Genomic DNA, 17,108 nt, shown 5'->3' on the forward strand with positions numbered 1-17,108 from the left:
AATTAAGAATGACTTTTGAAACACAAGGGCATTTTAGCTAAACAATAAGAAACGTTTATTAAAGTTTAAAAAAAAACTTGTACTAACTAGTACTAGGTACTCACATGTGCAACTTTGAAAAACAGAATATAAATCACCTCTTTAATGGGGGGGGGGTCAAAAGCTTCAGGAGGACAAATTTTGAATTTGTGGTTTTTTTTTCGAAATAAAAGAACCAGGAACCAAATAACCAGTTTCAGGGAATTTTTCGGACCATTCCGGGAGCGGGGATTCCCATATCCTGTACTTACCTCAAATAACTTACGTTTGGACGGAAGGTTTTGCCTTGAAATTGAAATCCAACTTCAATCTAAGCAACATACTGATCAGTAATGCTTAAAATAGTTTTTTATGTCTGTATGCATGCGGCTTTTGTCATATGTATTATGTTATACTGCGAAATCCTTCGCCTGTCGTGTGCAAAAAGTACTATTCTAAACAAAAGTCTCTTGATAAAACTGTGTTTACGACTTCAAGCTTTGTTAAAAGGAATTAAAACTCAAACTTTTCTCTGTGTTTCAGCTTTATTTTTAGCTTCGCGTAAAAGATGTTGGCTCTTGTATTTTCAGCTATTTTAATCTTGGATAATCGTTTAATAAGAGAAAATTATTGTAAGTAAAATTCGAGCTCCTAAATTCTTGCATCCTTTCTGTAACAGCAGTAAAAGAATTAACGGCAGCGTATTTGTGGTGACTTTAGATCAGGGTGGTCCATCCTGATCCTGATCCAGGGTGGAAGATTCGAAAGGAATTTACGATACTTATAGCCACAAGTTTGCATTGTTCGCTAATCACCCTCCCAAAAATTAGCCCGAAAGGAGAAGGCGGTAAAACGTACAGAATAGCAAAAGCATTATAGAGAAAGTTAATTAACAAAACGACCACATAATTTAATAACCTACAGTCTGCAACTGTGGTACTACCGTTTGTACTCCACAAAGATGCGAGTCAATCAAGTTCTTTAACGCTAAAGCTTGCAAAAAATGGATTGGTTACGCTAGTATATGAAAACTTCAATAATTCATTTATGTATTATATTTTGTGCTAGTTATATTTATTTTCATCGGTTGTTTAATTTTTTCTTTAAGAGACACCATCCCCCAAAGATGAACCATGATCACTGTTTAATTTTTATTACATATTTTAATTTGAGAAAAAACTATATTTTTTTTTACTGCTATTGATTTTTTGTCAATTTCAGGCAACTTGAAGCAGTTATTCGAATTTCTGAATCCCTTGCAAAGATGCAGTTGCTGCCCTTTGCAACAGATGCTCACGTGGACGAAGCTTTACGACTTTTTCAAGTTTCTACTCTTGATGCTGCAATGTCTGGCTCTCTTGCAGGTACTCTATTTCTCCAGATTTTTATTTTTTGTTGTCCTTTTTTTATCTATCCATGGTAGGCCTCTTGCTTCATTTTTTTTTATGTATATATTTATCAAAAATCCCACCTCCATTCCTCTCAGGGACGACAAAATTTAACAAAAAAATTACTTTAAACCTTAGACGTCACCTATACTTTTTTTAAAGATTAAATGACAGCCGAACATTCTCTTCTTTATTAACAAAAGCTGAGTTGTAGGGGCTATGTTATTTTCTAATGCCCAAATAACCGCATGTAATCAGGGCGCATATCTCCAAGTACTCTGCCGTGTATGGACAAGATATCTCTTCGTAGGATGTAAGTATAAAGTCTGAATTGCAACACATGCCCAACGGGTAGCTATTGTTTTATATTTTTTTCTGTTATTATTAAATACAAGGTCTATTTAAAAAAAAGAACAAAACACTTAATTCTCCTTAAGCTTTTGTCTTTTTGGAGTATGTCGACCCCTTAAACATATATTAAGATCATTAAATGAGGAAAAAGTTAAGACAGAGACGAGAAGAAAAGAAAGAAAGAGAGAAAATTGTGCACTTCTAAGCCCAAGCGATTTTATCGCTCTGGTTTAGGGAGGTTTTCGGGGAAATCTCCAAAAATTTGATGATAGTAGAAGCACTGGACAGAACGCAACTGATGAGCCAAAAGTAATGAAAGAGAGAGGTGACACGAAACTCTCAGCTGCCATTCTTGGAAGACATCTGACAGTTTATAAGTGGCCACGGAATTCCTGTGTTATTTCTAATTTACTTTTCTGTGGATAGGCAGTACGGCGGCGGAATGCACCTGGTACTTTGACGATAAATCACGTCAAAGTCCAGTTTATTTTAGGAAAAATCACTCAGTGATAATTTGTTGCGCCCCCTTGAATTATGATCCCCTAGGCCAGGGCCTAATGGGTCTATTGGTAAATTCTAGCCTGGGCTCATCAGTAATTCCTATCTATAATTCATTCCATTTGCTAACCCACTAAAAAGCCCTGCTTCCATTGAACAAATTATTTTTTTCTTCTTTATGGGTAACTTGAGAGGAAATCGATTTCATTTCACTACGTTTCAAAAATCATGCAACCGAAGACGAATTTTTAAAATCTCTACGGAAATCTGGTATATTCAATGACTTTTAAAGGCTTAGCCAAGTTAGTTAAAAAATTTGGCCCTATATGATGTGTTTAAAATAAAGTTCTAGTACTAGCAAATTGAGAACTCGTTATATTGCGTATCGTGTAAGATAATTTTGTACTCCTTCACCAGAAATATATAAATTTAAGAAACATTTAGGAACTAACTTGTACATGAATATAAATACATGAATAATGTGTTGTAAAATTTTTCTAGACCTGACGGAGGGATAATATATAACTGATGTTCTTTTACTACTTCCAGTCAACACTCACAGTGTCATATTCAGTATCACACACAATTGCATCGGATGAACTGAAAACGTACTAGACCGTATGCTTACACAATATACTAATACGGGTGGACAAGAAATTTTTTTTTAATCTCATCGCATAATCCGGGAAAACATTCTTTAACTTTCTCATCATTACAACATTTCTTGCCATCTTACTACTAATAAAAGATAAAGGATTTTTAAATTAAGGCATTCATCAACAATAACTCCAAACTATTGCGTATTACTTGCACGCTTGATTACACAATTATATATTTGTAAACACATAGATGTTTAAGTCATATAATTTTAAGTCCAAGAAAATAAGGTTATTCCATAAGAATGATGAACAGTACAAAACCATTCTTCGAAAAACTAGACCCCAAAAACAAAAAAGAACTCCGTTATAAAGAGCTCTAAGAAACCGTTTTTCCTCCCTACTTTCCCGTAATTACTTGTGTAAGTAAGCCCACAACCTCAAATTGATTTAGAATTCCTTAAAAGACATTGCAATGAAGTAGAACAATCTGTGGTTTCGTTTGAAATAAAAAGATATTTTTAACCTCCGATTAGATATAAACAAAAGACGGGTAAATATAAAGAAAGGTTTTTTTAACCAAAAGCAATGTTGAAATAAGGATACTTCTCTGTATATTCACTTCGACACACTTACCTGACTCCTGGTTGCAACAACCCTTCTTACCAACAAGTCATTCCAATTACCAGCACACCCAGAGCTCGTTCCATTACTTTTGGTTTGTTACCAAAAATAATGTACAGTCGAGGTTACTCCTCTCTGCCTTCACTTTCACCACTAAAACACTTGTCATGGCTTAGAATAAGGTTATTACTACTCTTTACAAAATGTCACCGCCAGTAATTAATATGGGTTGTGACGCTTTCAAAAAAATTTGGGACCACGTAGCTGTATTGCTTGTCGAATTAATGCAGTTGGGGGCAACAATTACTACAGATTGCTATTGTGGAACTTTGTAATGCCTACAGAGAGCTATTCAAATAGAAAAAGAGGCATACAAACCTCTGGAATTGGTCCAACAACCTATGGCAATGTCGGTCCTTTTATGGTGTTCATTCAACCCAATGGATCCTTAAGCAATTTAAATGGTATATTTTCAAGCACATACAGTATATTCTTGAGTTACGCCACGTGATTCCTATCTTTTCCCTGGATTGAAAAATGGAATTGGAGGCAGCATTGCCAAATTGGCCCTGAGCTGAAAAAATGCATTGCAGCTTTTCTAGCCCTTGGTTCAAACATTGATGAAAATATATTTCGAAGCCCCTTCATAGATATGACAAAAGCCTCAATCCTAAAGGTAATAAACTAAATTGGTAATAAAGTCATTTTGGACAAACTGCTTTAATACTACAGTTAACTTGAGATGTTACAGCTTGGATATGATTTTTGAGTTATTGGAATTTGTTTTATACAATACTTATATAAGATTTGGGGGTGATTTGTACAAGCAAATTATGGGAATTCCCATGGGGGGGAATGCCAGCCCATTTATAGCTGACTTGTTTTTAAGTCAACTAGAATATAAATATATGATGGATAAGAATAATCCAATTAATTTAAAACATGCTTTGTCAAATAATAAAAGATATTTAGATGATATTTTGGTCTTAAATTGTAAGGATTTCATTGATATTTCTAAAAATATATATCCATCAGAGCTTATTCTTGAGCCTAGTCATGGCGCTGGTCATGAAGATCATTTCTTAGATTTAAATATTAATATTTGTGATAATAATAAATTAAGTTTTAAAATGTATAATAAAACGGATGATTTTGATTTTGAAGTGATTAGTTTCCCATTCCCTGAAAGTAATATACACTCAAATATCACATATTCAGCGTTTTTCTCACAGTTACTTCGTTATGCAAGGATTTGTAGTAATTATATTGATTTTAAAAATAGATGTAAAATCTTAAGCCAAAAATTGATATCAAGAGGTTTTTCTGCAAATAAATTAACTTGGCAATTTAAAAAATTTAGTTTTCATTATAACGAACTTTTAAATAAATATCAAAAGAATTATCTAGAAATACTTAAAGAAATTTTTAACTAATTTCGGAGGTTCGAGAAATGTTGTCACAGCGCCATTTATTTTGAATTGTGTTTCTATTTGAGCGGAATTTTTAAAAAATTAGCCACATGGTAAAGATGAATTATATAATTGTTTAGTTCATTCAGGTTTTTTTTGCAATGTGTTAGTATTTGTGATTTGGTAAAATTTATAATATTTAGTTTACCTATTGTTGCTAAAGGGAGGGATATATTAACAGGATAAGCTTGTTTTGGTTTTACTTGGTTGTTTTACATTTGCTGTTTTTTTTTCATAGGCATGTATTTTGGGGGTGATACCTGACGCGGGGATGCCATGGATATTCTGTGGTAGCCACAACACTGTGCTGGGTAGAGAATTTAGAGTGGCGAAACCCTATATAGGCCAGTGTATTCTCCTGATGAGCCCTTATGTTGGGTGTTGCCTCTGAATTATTTGTCTATATTATTTTTTCTATTGTTTGGTAAATGACGACTTATACTTATTGACGACATGACTGCCTGTCCATGGATTATTCTTTATGGTTGATTGTGTGTGGCTATGCTGTTTGACCTATGTGGTTGTATGGATGAGTAGGGTTAAGGCCTTATTCAAGTGCTGGTCTATATTAATCACTAATTTAGGAAAACAGTCTTCCTTTTCTCCTTCTGTCTCTCTTTTTTTTTTTTTTTTTTTTTTTTTTTTTTTTTTTTTTTTTTTTTTTTTTTTTTTTTTTTTTTGTGTGTGTGTTTGTGCTGTAGCATTGGTGATTTCTCTTTTCATGATATTCACTCCTCTTTCGTTTATAGCCATTTAGAGGTTAAGAAAATATTACCATTGTATAAGTGACCTATAACATTCCATAAGTTTTATTCAATAAACCAAACTAAACTATATTCAATTAAATCCTAAATTTCCTATTTGGGTCAGTCCGCAGTTCTCGTTATAGACTTCCAAAAGCTGACAAACTTGAACTTAGAAAGCGTTCATATTCGTGGAAAACGGTGGCGACAATGACTTGTTTTGAAATTGAAACCAGTTTGAATGCCCAGTAATTTTGATTATGGCATTGCTTTTAAGTATTATATCTAGCTAAGGAAGATATGAGATATTTTATCTTTGAGCAAGAACAACAGTCATAATTAATCATCCCATGAAGATGCTCGTTTCTTATTCTGGGAAGCTGAATTCTTGACAACAGTGACGACAATGTTTTTGATAGTGTGTAAGTAAATAAAAGAAAATATATATATACATAAATAACTGAGGAAACTTTGCATTAACTTGGCGAAAATTTGGGCTTCCGGACGTAAAGCCGGAATTTTTGGGAATTTGCTAGCATATTTTTTCACTCTCGTAATGAAGAGCTTTGTCCGTTGTTTATATATATATATATATATATATATATATATATATATATATATATATATATATATATATATATACTAGCTGTTGGGGTGGCGCTTCGCGCCACCCCAACACCTAGTTGGTGGGGGCGCTTCGCGCCCCCCCCCCAAGCCCCCCCGCGCGCGTAAGTCGTTACGCGCCATATTAGTTATGCGCCATTGTAGTTGTGTCCCTATGTCCCACCTGTGATATATATATATATATATATATATATATATATATATATATATATATATATATATATATATATATATATATATATATATATATATATATGTTTTTAACTACGTAAAACTTGCGAATATACAACATTCTTTGCTGTCCCATTGTCTGTGCATATAAATAGATTTTCAGGTTTACCGACTCTTGAACATGCAACATATAATGGTCCATGGGAAAACAATCCGTATTCAGATCTATACCTCATGATTCTAATGATTGCCCTTGAGCTTTGTTGATGGTGATTGCTAATCGACCATTCCCTGAGTCGCCATCGTCATTTATATATCCCCCTGTGCACCCCGGCGTCCCCTTTGTAGTTATGTCCCTGTGTCCCGGTCGTCATTTATATTCCCTGTGTCCCGGTCGTCATTTGTGTCCCGGTTTTCCAGTCTGTGATTTCTCTTTGAGTGTCCCGGGCGTCATTTATATTCCTTGTGTCCCGGTGTCCCGGTCGTCATTTATATCCCCCTGTGCCCCCCGGCGTCCCCATTGTAGTTGTGTCCCTGTGTCCCGGTCGTCATTTATATTCCCTGTGTCCCGGTCGTCATTTGTATCCCGGTGTCCCGGTCTGTATATACATTCGTTTTTTAGTTTTGTTTTTCTCCTTTATTTTTTTCCTTTTTTCTTTTTTTCTTTTTTAGTTTATTTAGATTTTTAGATTTTTTAGTTTTTTTATTAGTTTTTAGTTTTTTTGTAGAAGAATCCAAAGTGAAAAGTTATAAGGTGAATCTAAATAAATGGATAATACGCAGGGGGTGAATGGGTGAATCTAAATAAATGGATAATCTAAATAAATGGATAATACGCAGTAAATGGATACTTTATATTTTGAACAAATAGTACTGTTATAAAGAAACTTTTATGGAGGAGGTGGCTGTAGTCACTTCAAAAAGAGCTGTTTTGTCCAGAAATTTAAAGTAATGCTGATTTTAGGAAAAAGCCTTTTTATGAAAAAGGTTGACCACGTACCTCTGGATATGGGGTTTCCCCTAACTAATCGCTCCGATCAGGGTGGCCTCAACCTCATGAGGTGGGTGGAGCCCACCCCAGGATTCTCAGTATCCAGGTAAATCCTGGCTCTAATCAGAATCCAGGCCTAGGGTCGGTTGGGCCTGCAACCCTCCACCTGAAATCGATTGCAATGAATAGCTTAGCAACTGCCTCGGATGACCGATCTTCTTTTATCCCATCACGACCCTTGCTCGCCCCTGGACTGAGAAGTGACCAGCGTTTGAATCTCCTTGACCATGGTGGCCTCCGGATTGCCACCTGGAATGTATTGACATTGAATTTTCCCGGAGCAAAGACGCTTCTGGCGATGGAACTGAAGCGATTCCGCATCTCTATTGCTGGAATAACAGAAACCCACCTAGTCGGGAATGGGACTGATCCCATAGGTGAGGGATACCACCTTCTATGGTCTGGACAGACAACGACTAGGAGAAATGGGGTCGGACTAGTACTTGATAACAAGTCCATAAAGTGTCTACTGTCATTTACTCCCGTCTCAGATAGAATAGCTAATGCTCGACTGAGTCATAAGCAAGGAAAAATGACAGTCCTTGTCTGCTATGCTCCGACAAATGAAGCCGACGACGAAGCAAAAGAAACTTTCTACTCTGCCCTGGCTAATGAACTGTCCAAGATATCCCCCCACGATATTGTCACCCTTTTGGGTGATATGAATGCAACAGTGAGCGACAACTACGACCTATGGCGGCAAGTCATCGGACCAGTTATTCCGGACCCTCTAAATGACAATGGGCTAAGGCTCCTTCAACTGTGCAGCATGCATAACCTTGTCATTACGAACACGCTGTTCGCAAGGAAAGACATTCACAAATACACATGGTACAGCAACGACGGCCGTACCAAAAAAATGATCGACTATATCATTGTCTCACAGAGATGGAGATCCTCGATTAGTAACTGCAGGACGTACAGGTCAGCCGAGATTGGTAACACTGACCATCGCCTCGTTGTAGCTAATATGCGACTGAGGCTCCAAGCCCAGCGCTCGCAACCTAGACCGACCAAGATTGATGTCTCTCGTCTCTCCGATCAAGAGATACGGTCCAAGTATGCCATTGATGTCTCGAACCGCTTCGACGCACTCCTGCCATTTGAAAGTTCTGAGGACGCATGGATCTCGTTTAAGAAGAATGTCCTGGAGTCAGCGACTGCAAATATTGGAAGGGCGAAGCGTGCTAAGAAAGCGTGGGTTCAGTTCGATACGCTTGACGTCATTGAGCTGAGACGCAAGGCAAGGCTTCTGGGCGACATGCCGACCTACAGGCGCCTCAATGGTGTTCGCAACAAGCTGATACAGCGAGACAAGAAACTGTTTGTGGAAAGGAAGGCAAACGAGCTGGAGGGCGCAGCCATGAAAGGGGACGTCGGGAGCCTCTACAAGCACCTCCGTGACCTCACAAGCGACAAAGCCCCCTCAGTTGCATCTGTTGTCTCTGCGGACGGTCAGCCACTTAGTGACGAGGCCGCTCAGGTCAGTCGATGGAAAGACCACTTCTCAAGTCTCCTCAATGCCGATGCTGTAGCACAGACTGACCAGGAACTCGCACGCCTAGCTGCTAGCACTCAGGAAGTGCCGTCAAACGAACCAGAGACTTCCTTCACGACAGCAGAAATCCACTCTGCTTTGAAACGTCTAAAGAATAACAAAGCGGCAGGCGTATGCGGAGTATCCGCTGAGCTCCTGAAGTATGCTGGACCGGCGATGTTACTTTGGCTGCAAATGCTGTTTTCCGTGGTGTGGCGCACAGAATGGGTCCCGAAGGACTGGCGACTTGGCATAATCCTGCCCCTTTGGAAGAGAAAGGGGAGCAAGAGCATCTGCTCTAATTACAGAGGTATAACCCTTCTCTCAGTCCCTGGAAAGCTCTTTGCCATGACCCTGCTAGACAGATGCACGAGTATCCTCCGAAGAAAAAGGAGAGTTCAGCAGGCCGGATTTATGCCCGGGAGATCCACTGTCGAACAAATCTTCACTATGCGCCAGTTAATTGAGAAAACTAGAGAATTCAGGAGGAACGCATACGTGGCCTTCGTAGACTTCAAAGCTGCTTTTGACTCCGTCGATCGCAACTCTGTTTGGCTAATACTTAGATCGACGGGTCTACCTGATAAATACTGCAAGCTTTTTGAAAAGCTGTACGAAGAGACCGAGAGTTGCGTCCAAGTCAACGGAAAACGGAGCACGACATTCAATATCAAAACTGGCGTTCGCCAAGGGTGTGCCGCCGCCCCGGAATTGTTCAATTGTGTGATAGACTATGTGATGACAAGAACTACAAATCGCCTGCCCTTTGGTCTGCAGTTTGGAGATCGCATTCTGACGGATGCGGACTTCGCAGACGATCTTGCTCTCGTTGCCGACTCAATCGACCAGCTGACCGACGCTCTGGAAGTCCTGAAGGAAGAGGCAGCAAAAGTGGGGCTGAAAATCAACTGGCTCAAAACTAAGATTATGGCAATTGAACCCCCAGGTCCAGTCTCGCACCCTGATACCATAACTGTCTGCGGAACACTTGTTGAAGTCGTTAAAAACTTCACTTACCTCGGCTCTGTGCTGTCCAATGATGGCTCCGTAGACGATGAGGTATGCAGCCGAATATCGAAAGCCTCTTCCATCGTCGGTAGACTCAACAGTCTATGGAGAATGCCGCACATCTCAAGGCGTACGAAAATGCGAATCTATAACGCATCCGTAAGCTCCGTCCTGCTCTACGCGGCGGAAACCTGGCCCCTCAAATCAACCATCCTTAAAATGGTAGACGTCTGTCAGACGAAACAGCTTCGCCGGATCGAGGGATTCCGGTGGGATGATTTTGTAAGCAACGCAAGGTTGCTTACTCTCACCTCCCAGGTGCCATTCTCCGTCCAGATAGCGCAGAGGTCTCTCAGATGGTTCGGACACCTCCTACGAATGCCGACATCAACGCCAGCCCGAATAGTGTACGACTTCGACCCAAAAGCCCATGGCTGGTCTCGCCCGAGGGGCAGACCTCGGACAAGGTGGAAAGACAGCCTCGACAAATTCTTGGTGATGGCCAACATTGCTGTCGACGAGGCGCCTCATTTAGCAGCAGACCGGTCCGCCTGGAGAAGTCAAGTTGCGAAGCTCTCTACGCCGCACCCCATGCGGCAGGAGCCTTAAGTCAAGTAAGTCAAGTCGTCATTTATCCTCCCTGTGTCCCGGTCGTCATTTGTGTCTCGGTGCTTTGTTGATTGCTAATTTATATTATATTTATATTTATATTTTTTATATTTATTAATATTTTTTTAGTTTTCTTTTTCTCTTATTTTTCAGTTTTTTCCTTTTTTTTAGTTTTTTCTTTTTTAGTTTTTAGTTTTTTTTTGTTTTTTACCTTTTTTTAGTTTTTGAGTTTTTTTAGTTTTTTAGCTTTTTTAGTTTTTTTATTAGTTTTTAGTTTTTTTTTTAGTTTTTGCCTTTTTTTAGTTTTTTTAGTTTTTTTTTAGTTTTTAGTTTTTTACCTTTTTTTAGTTTTTTTTAGTTTTTTAGCTTTTTTAGTTTTTTTTTCTTTTTAGTTTTTTTTGTAGTTTTTACCTTTTTTAGTTTTTTTTCTTCTTTTGTATTAGTGTGAAATAATTCAGACGTCATATGCGGACAAACACGACGTCACTCGACAGACAGACAGACAGACATAACCCACAAACAACTTATTTTTATATATATTTATTCATATTTTTTTAGTTTTCTTTTTCTCTTTGATTTTTCAGTTTTTTCCTTTTTTTAGTTTTTTTCTTTTTTAGTTTTTAGTTTTTTTTAGTTTTTTACCTTTTTTTAGTTTTTTTTAGTTTTTTAGTTTTTTAGCTTTTTTAGTTTTTTTATTAGTTTTTATTTTTTTTGTAGTTTTTGCCTTTTTTTATTTTTTTCAGTTTTTTTTTTAGTTATTAGATTTTTACCTTTTTTTAGTTTTTTTTAGTTCTTTAGCTTTTTTAGTTTTTTTTTTCTTTTTAGTTTTTTTGTAGTTTTTACCTTTTTTAGTTTTTTTCTTCTTTTGTATTAGTGTGAAATAATTCAGACGTCATATGCGGACAAACATGACGTCACCTGATCCATCCACAGATCCACACACAGACAACTTATTTTTATATATATAGAAGATATATATATATATATACACATATATCTATATATATAAAAATAAGTTGTCTGTGGATCTGTGGATCTGTGGATCAGGTGTGACGTCGTGTTTGTCCGCATATGACGTCTGAATTATTTCACACTAATACAAAAGAAGAAAAAAACTAAAAAAGGTAAAAACTACAAAAAAAACTAAAAAGAAAAAAAAAACTAAAAAAGCTAAAAAACTAAAAAAAACTAAAAAAAGGTAAAAATCTAATAACTAAAAAAAAAAATGAAAAAAATAAAAAAAGGCAAAAACTACAAAAAAAAATAAAAACTAATAAAAAAACTAAAAAAGCTAAAAAACTAAAAAAACTAAAAAAAGGTAAAAAACTAAAAAAAACTAAAAACTAAAAAAGAAAAAAACTAAAAAAAAGGAAAAAACTGAAAAATCAAAGAGAAAAAGAAAACTAAAAAAATATGAATAAATATATATAAAAATAAGTTGTTTGTGGGTTATGTCTGTCTGTCTGTCTGTCGAGTGACGTCGTGTTTGTCCGCATATGACGTCTGAATTATTTCACACTAATACAAAAGAAGAAAAAAAACTAAAAAAGGTAAAAACTACAAAAAAAACTAAAAAGAAAAAAAACTAAAAAAGCTAAAAAACTAAAAAAAAAACTAAAAAAAGGTAAAAAACTAAAAACTAAAAAAAACTGAAAAAACTAAAAAAAGGCAAAAACTAAAAAAAAAACTAAAAACTAATAAAAAAACTGAAAAAGCTAAAAAACTAAAAAAACTAAAAAAAGGTAAAAAACAAAAAAAAACTAAAAACTAAAAAAAGGAAAAAAACTGAAAAATAAGAGAAAAAGAAAACTAAAAAAATATTAATAAATATAAAAAATATAAATATAAATATAATATAAATTAGCAATCAACAAAGCACCGTGACACAAATGACGACCGGGACACAGGGAGTATAAATGACGACCAGGACATAAGTAAAAAAAAAAAAACTAAAAAAACTAAAAAAATGGTAAAAACTACAAAAAAACTAAAAACTAATAAAAAAACTAAAAAATCTAAAAATCTAAATAAACTAAAAAAGAAAAAAAAGAAAAAAGGAAAAAAATAAAGGAGAAAAACAAAACTAAAAAACGAATGTATATACAGACCAGGACACCGGGATACAAATGACGACCGGGACACGGGGAATATAAATGACGACCGGGACACAGGGACACAACTACAATGGGGACGCCGGGGGCACAGGGGGATATAAATGACGACCGGGACACCGGGACACAAGGAATATAAATGACGCCCGGGACACTCAAAGAGAAATCACAGACTGGAACACCGGGACACAAATGACGACCGGGACACAGGGAATATAAATGACGACCGGGACACAGGGACATAACTACAAAGGGGACGCCGGGGTGCACAGGGGGATATATAAATGACGATGGCGACTCAGGGAATGGTCGATTAGCAATCACCATCAACAAAGCTCAAGGGCAATCATTAGAATCATGAGGTATAGATCTGAATACGGATTGTTTTCCCATGGACCATTATATGTTGCATGTTCAAGAGTCGGTAAACCTGAAAATCTATTTATATGCACAGACAATGGGACAGCAAAGAATGTTGTATATTCGCAAGTTTTACGTAGTTAAAAACATATATATATATATATATATATATATATATATATATATATATATATATATATATATATATATATATATATATATATATATATATATATATATATATATATATATATATATATATATATATATATATATATATATATATCTATCTATATTCACAGGTGGGACATAGGGACACAACTACAATGGCGCGTAACTAATATGGCGCGTAACGACTTAGGTGGTACCAACACCTAGTTGGTGGGGGCGAAGCGCCCCCACCAACTAGGTGTTGGGGTGGCGCGAAGCGCCACCCCAACAGCTAGTATATGTATATATATATATATATATATATATATATATATATATATATATACATATATATATACATATATATATGTATATATATATATATATATATATATATACATATATATATACATATATATATATATATATATATTATCTTTAACTGGAAAGGCAGTGGGACCTATGAAACTTTTTACATTTGGCACTGATTTTGATAGTAATAATAATTTCATCTACAATTTTCTTTATGTATCATTTATGTAGGGTTTTCAACATGATATCAAATCTTGTTTAGATACTTACAATTTCTCACAATCCCTTTAAGCTTCTTATATAAAGATATCTTCTTTGCAAAAATTTAAATATATTCTAGACTTATATACCTTAGATATGTAATGCGAATGGGCCATATAGCCTATCTCGTCTTATATGACAGCCAGGAGTGGTCTATGTAAGTTATTTGCAGAAAAATCTGATATTCTGTTGAAAGCTTTGTCTGAGTTTATGCGAGCCTTATCGCTTCTTAAAAAGAAGACAATTTGGCTATTATTGCGGAAATAAAAGACGCTTAGTCGACATGATGATACTAGGCAGGCACACGCTCGGCTAATTGAACTATTTCAGAATTGCAAGCAATTCCTCGTTTTCAGTTAAATCGGAATGGGAACGTGGTGACTTTTATTAGATAAAGAATAATCTTAATGGTTAATTTCTTACATTTAATTTGTCAATTATACTAGAAGAAAGCAATAAGTTGTTGTTGAGGACAAAGGTACATTTCTATGGCTAATGCTTGCTCCTAAACTAAAACAAACTGATAACTATAAAATTTGGAGTTTATATTCTAGGTAACATACGGATAAAGTTGTACATCATTATTGTTTTTATGGCACTTGGTATTAGCCAAGTGACATATAGCAATCGCCAATTCTGTCGGTCTGTCTGTCTGTCGGTCCCGGTTTTGCTACTTTAGGCACTTCCAGGTAAGCTATGACGATGAAATTTGGCAGGCGTATCAGGGACGGGACCAGCTGAAATTAGAAATAGTCGTTTTCCCAATTTGACCATCTGGGGGGGGGGGGAGTGGGGGGCCGGTTAATTCGGAAAAAATAGAAAAAATGAAGTATTTTTAACTTATGAATGGGTGATGGGATCTTAATGAAATTTGATGTTTGGAATGATATTGTGTCTCAGAGCTCTTATTTTAAATCCCGACCGGATCTGATGACATTGGGGGGAAACCTAAAATCTTGGAAAACACTTAGAGTGGAGGGATCGGGATGAAACTTGATGGGAAAAATAAGCACAAGTCCCAGATACATGATTGACATAATCGGAACGGATCCGCTCTCTTTGGGGTAGTTGGGGGGGGGGGGGCGGGGTAATTCTGAAAAATTAGAAAAAATGAGGTATTTTTAACTTACGAACGGGTGATTGGATCTCAATGAAATTTGATGTTTAGAAGGATATCTTGTCTTAGAGCTCTTATTTTAAATCCCGACCGGATCTGGTGACATTGGGGGGGGGGAGTTGGGAGGGGGAAACCTAAAACTTGGAAAACACTTAGAGTGGAGGGATCGGGATGAAACTTGGTGGGAAAAATAAACACAAGTGCTAGATACATGATTGACATAAACGGAACGGATCCGCTCTCTTTGGGATAGTTGGGGGGGGGGGGGTTATTTCTGAAAAATTAGAAAAAATGAGGTATATTTAACTTACGAACAGGTGATCAGATCTCAATGAAATTTGATATTTAGAAGGATATCGTGGCTCAGAGCTCTTATTTTAAACCCGACCAGATCTGGTGCCATTGGGGGGGGGGGGGGTTGGGAGGGGGAAATCTAAAACTTGAAAAACACTTAGAGTGGAGGGATCGGGATGAAACTTGTTGGAAAAAATAATCACAAGTCCTAGATACATGATTGACATAACCGGAACGGATCCGCTCTCTTTGAGGTAGTTGGGGGAGGTGTTAATTCTGAAAAATTAGAAAAAATGAGGTATTTTTAACTTCCGAACGGGTTATCGGATCTCAATGAAATTTGATATTTAGAAGAATATCGTGTCTCAAAGCTCTTATTTTAAATCCTGACTGGGTCTGGTGACGTTGGGGGAAGTTTGGGGTGAGGGAACCTAAAATCATGGAAAACGCTTAGATTGGAGGGATCGGGATGAATCTTGGTGGGAAAAATAAGCAGAAGTCTTACATACGTGATTTACATAATTGGAACGGATCCAATCTATTGGGGGGGGGGGGGGTAATTCTGAAAAATAAGAAAAAATGACGTATTTTTAACTTACGAAGGAGTGATCGGATCTTCATGAAACTTCATATTTAGAAGGACCTCGTAACTCAGATCCTCTTATTTTAAATCTCAACTGGATCAAGCGTAATTGGGGGGGGGGGCGGAAATCTTAGAAAATACTTAAAGCGGTGAGATCAGGATGAAACTGGATGGGAAGAATAAAAACTTGTCTAAGATACGTGACTGACATAAACAGACCGGATCTGCTCTCTTTGGTGGAATTGGAGGGGGGGGGGGGTAATTTTAAAAATTGAGGTATTTGTAACTTACAAAAGGGTGACCAGATCTTATTGAAATTTGATATTTAGAAGGATATTGTGCTTTAAAGTTCTTATTTTAAATTCCGACCAAATCCTGTGACGTTGGGGGGAGTTGGAGGGGGAAACCGGAATTCTTAGAAAACGTGAAAATTGGGGTATTTTTATCTTACGAATAGATGATTGGATCTTAATGAAATTTGATTTTCAGAAAGAATTCATGTCTCAGAACTCTTATTTCAAATCCCGACCAGATCGTTTGACATTGGGGGGAGTTGGAGGGGGAAATCTTTGAAAAACACTTTGTGTGTAGGAATTGGGATGAAGCTTGGTGGATAGAATAAACAAATGTCCTTGATACGTGATTGACAGAATCGTACTGGATTTGCTCTCTTTGGGGGAGTTGGGGGGAGAGGTTCAGTGATTTGGCGAGTTTGGTGCTTCTGGATGTGCTAGGACGATGAAAATTAGTAGGCGTGTCAGAGAGCTGCACAGTTTGACTTGATAAAGTCGTTGTCCCAGATTCGACCATCTGGGGGGCTAAAGGGAGAGGAAAAATTAGAAAAAATTAGGTATTTATAACTTACGAGTGGGTGATCGGATCTTAATGAATTTTGATATTTAGAAGGACATCGTGACTCAGAGCTCTTATTTTAAATCCTGACCGGCATTAAGCCTCTTATTTTCCTTTTTAAATCAATCTATTGATTCATAGAATTTTGTTAGAGCTCATACCATATGATCTCTTGTCTCTTAGTTCTTCTCGCCTCGTCACAAGTGCCATATGAGCTCTTAGCTCTTGTTTTTATGGCACTTGGTATTAACCAAGTGACATATAGCAGTCGCCAATTCTGTCGGTCTGTCTGTCGGTCCCGGTTTTGCTACTTTAGGCACTTCCAGGTAAGCTAGGACGATGAAATTTGGCAAGCGTATCAGGGACCGGACCAGATTAAAT

At 36.7% G+C, this 17,108-nt stretch overlaps 2 protein-coding genes across 2 annotated transcripts in view; both read left to right on the plus strand.

Annotated features, from left to right (window-relative positions):
* LOC136029082 (endoplasmic reticulum lectin 1-like) overlaps positions 1-17,108 on the plus strand; it is a gene marked incomplete in the record, with an annotated part of 524,377 nt that overhangs the window by 131,829 nt on the left and 375,440 nt on the right.
* LOC136029088 (DNA replication licensing factor Mcm5-like) overlaps positions 1-17,108 on the plus strand; it is a 71,615-nt gene that overhangs the window by 16,134 nt on the left and 38,373 nt on the right. The window contains exon 2 of the mRNA XM_065707148.1: positions 1,240-1,382. Within this exon, the coding sequence (XP_065563220.1) occupies positions 1,240-1,382 (143 nt within the window). The remainder of the gene's footprint in view (positions 1-1,239; positions 1,383-17,108) is intronic.

The sequence above is a fragment of the Artemia franciscana genome, chromosome 7 (assembly GCF_032884065.1).
Source record: "Artemia franciscana chromosome 7, ASM3288406v1, whole genome shotgun sequence".
In the NCBI taxonomy this organism is placed as follows: Eukaryota; Metazoa; Arthropoda; class Branchiopoda; order Anostraca; family Artemiidae; genus Artemia; species Artemia franciscana.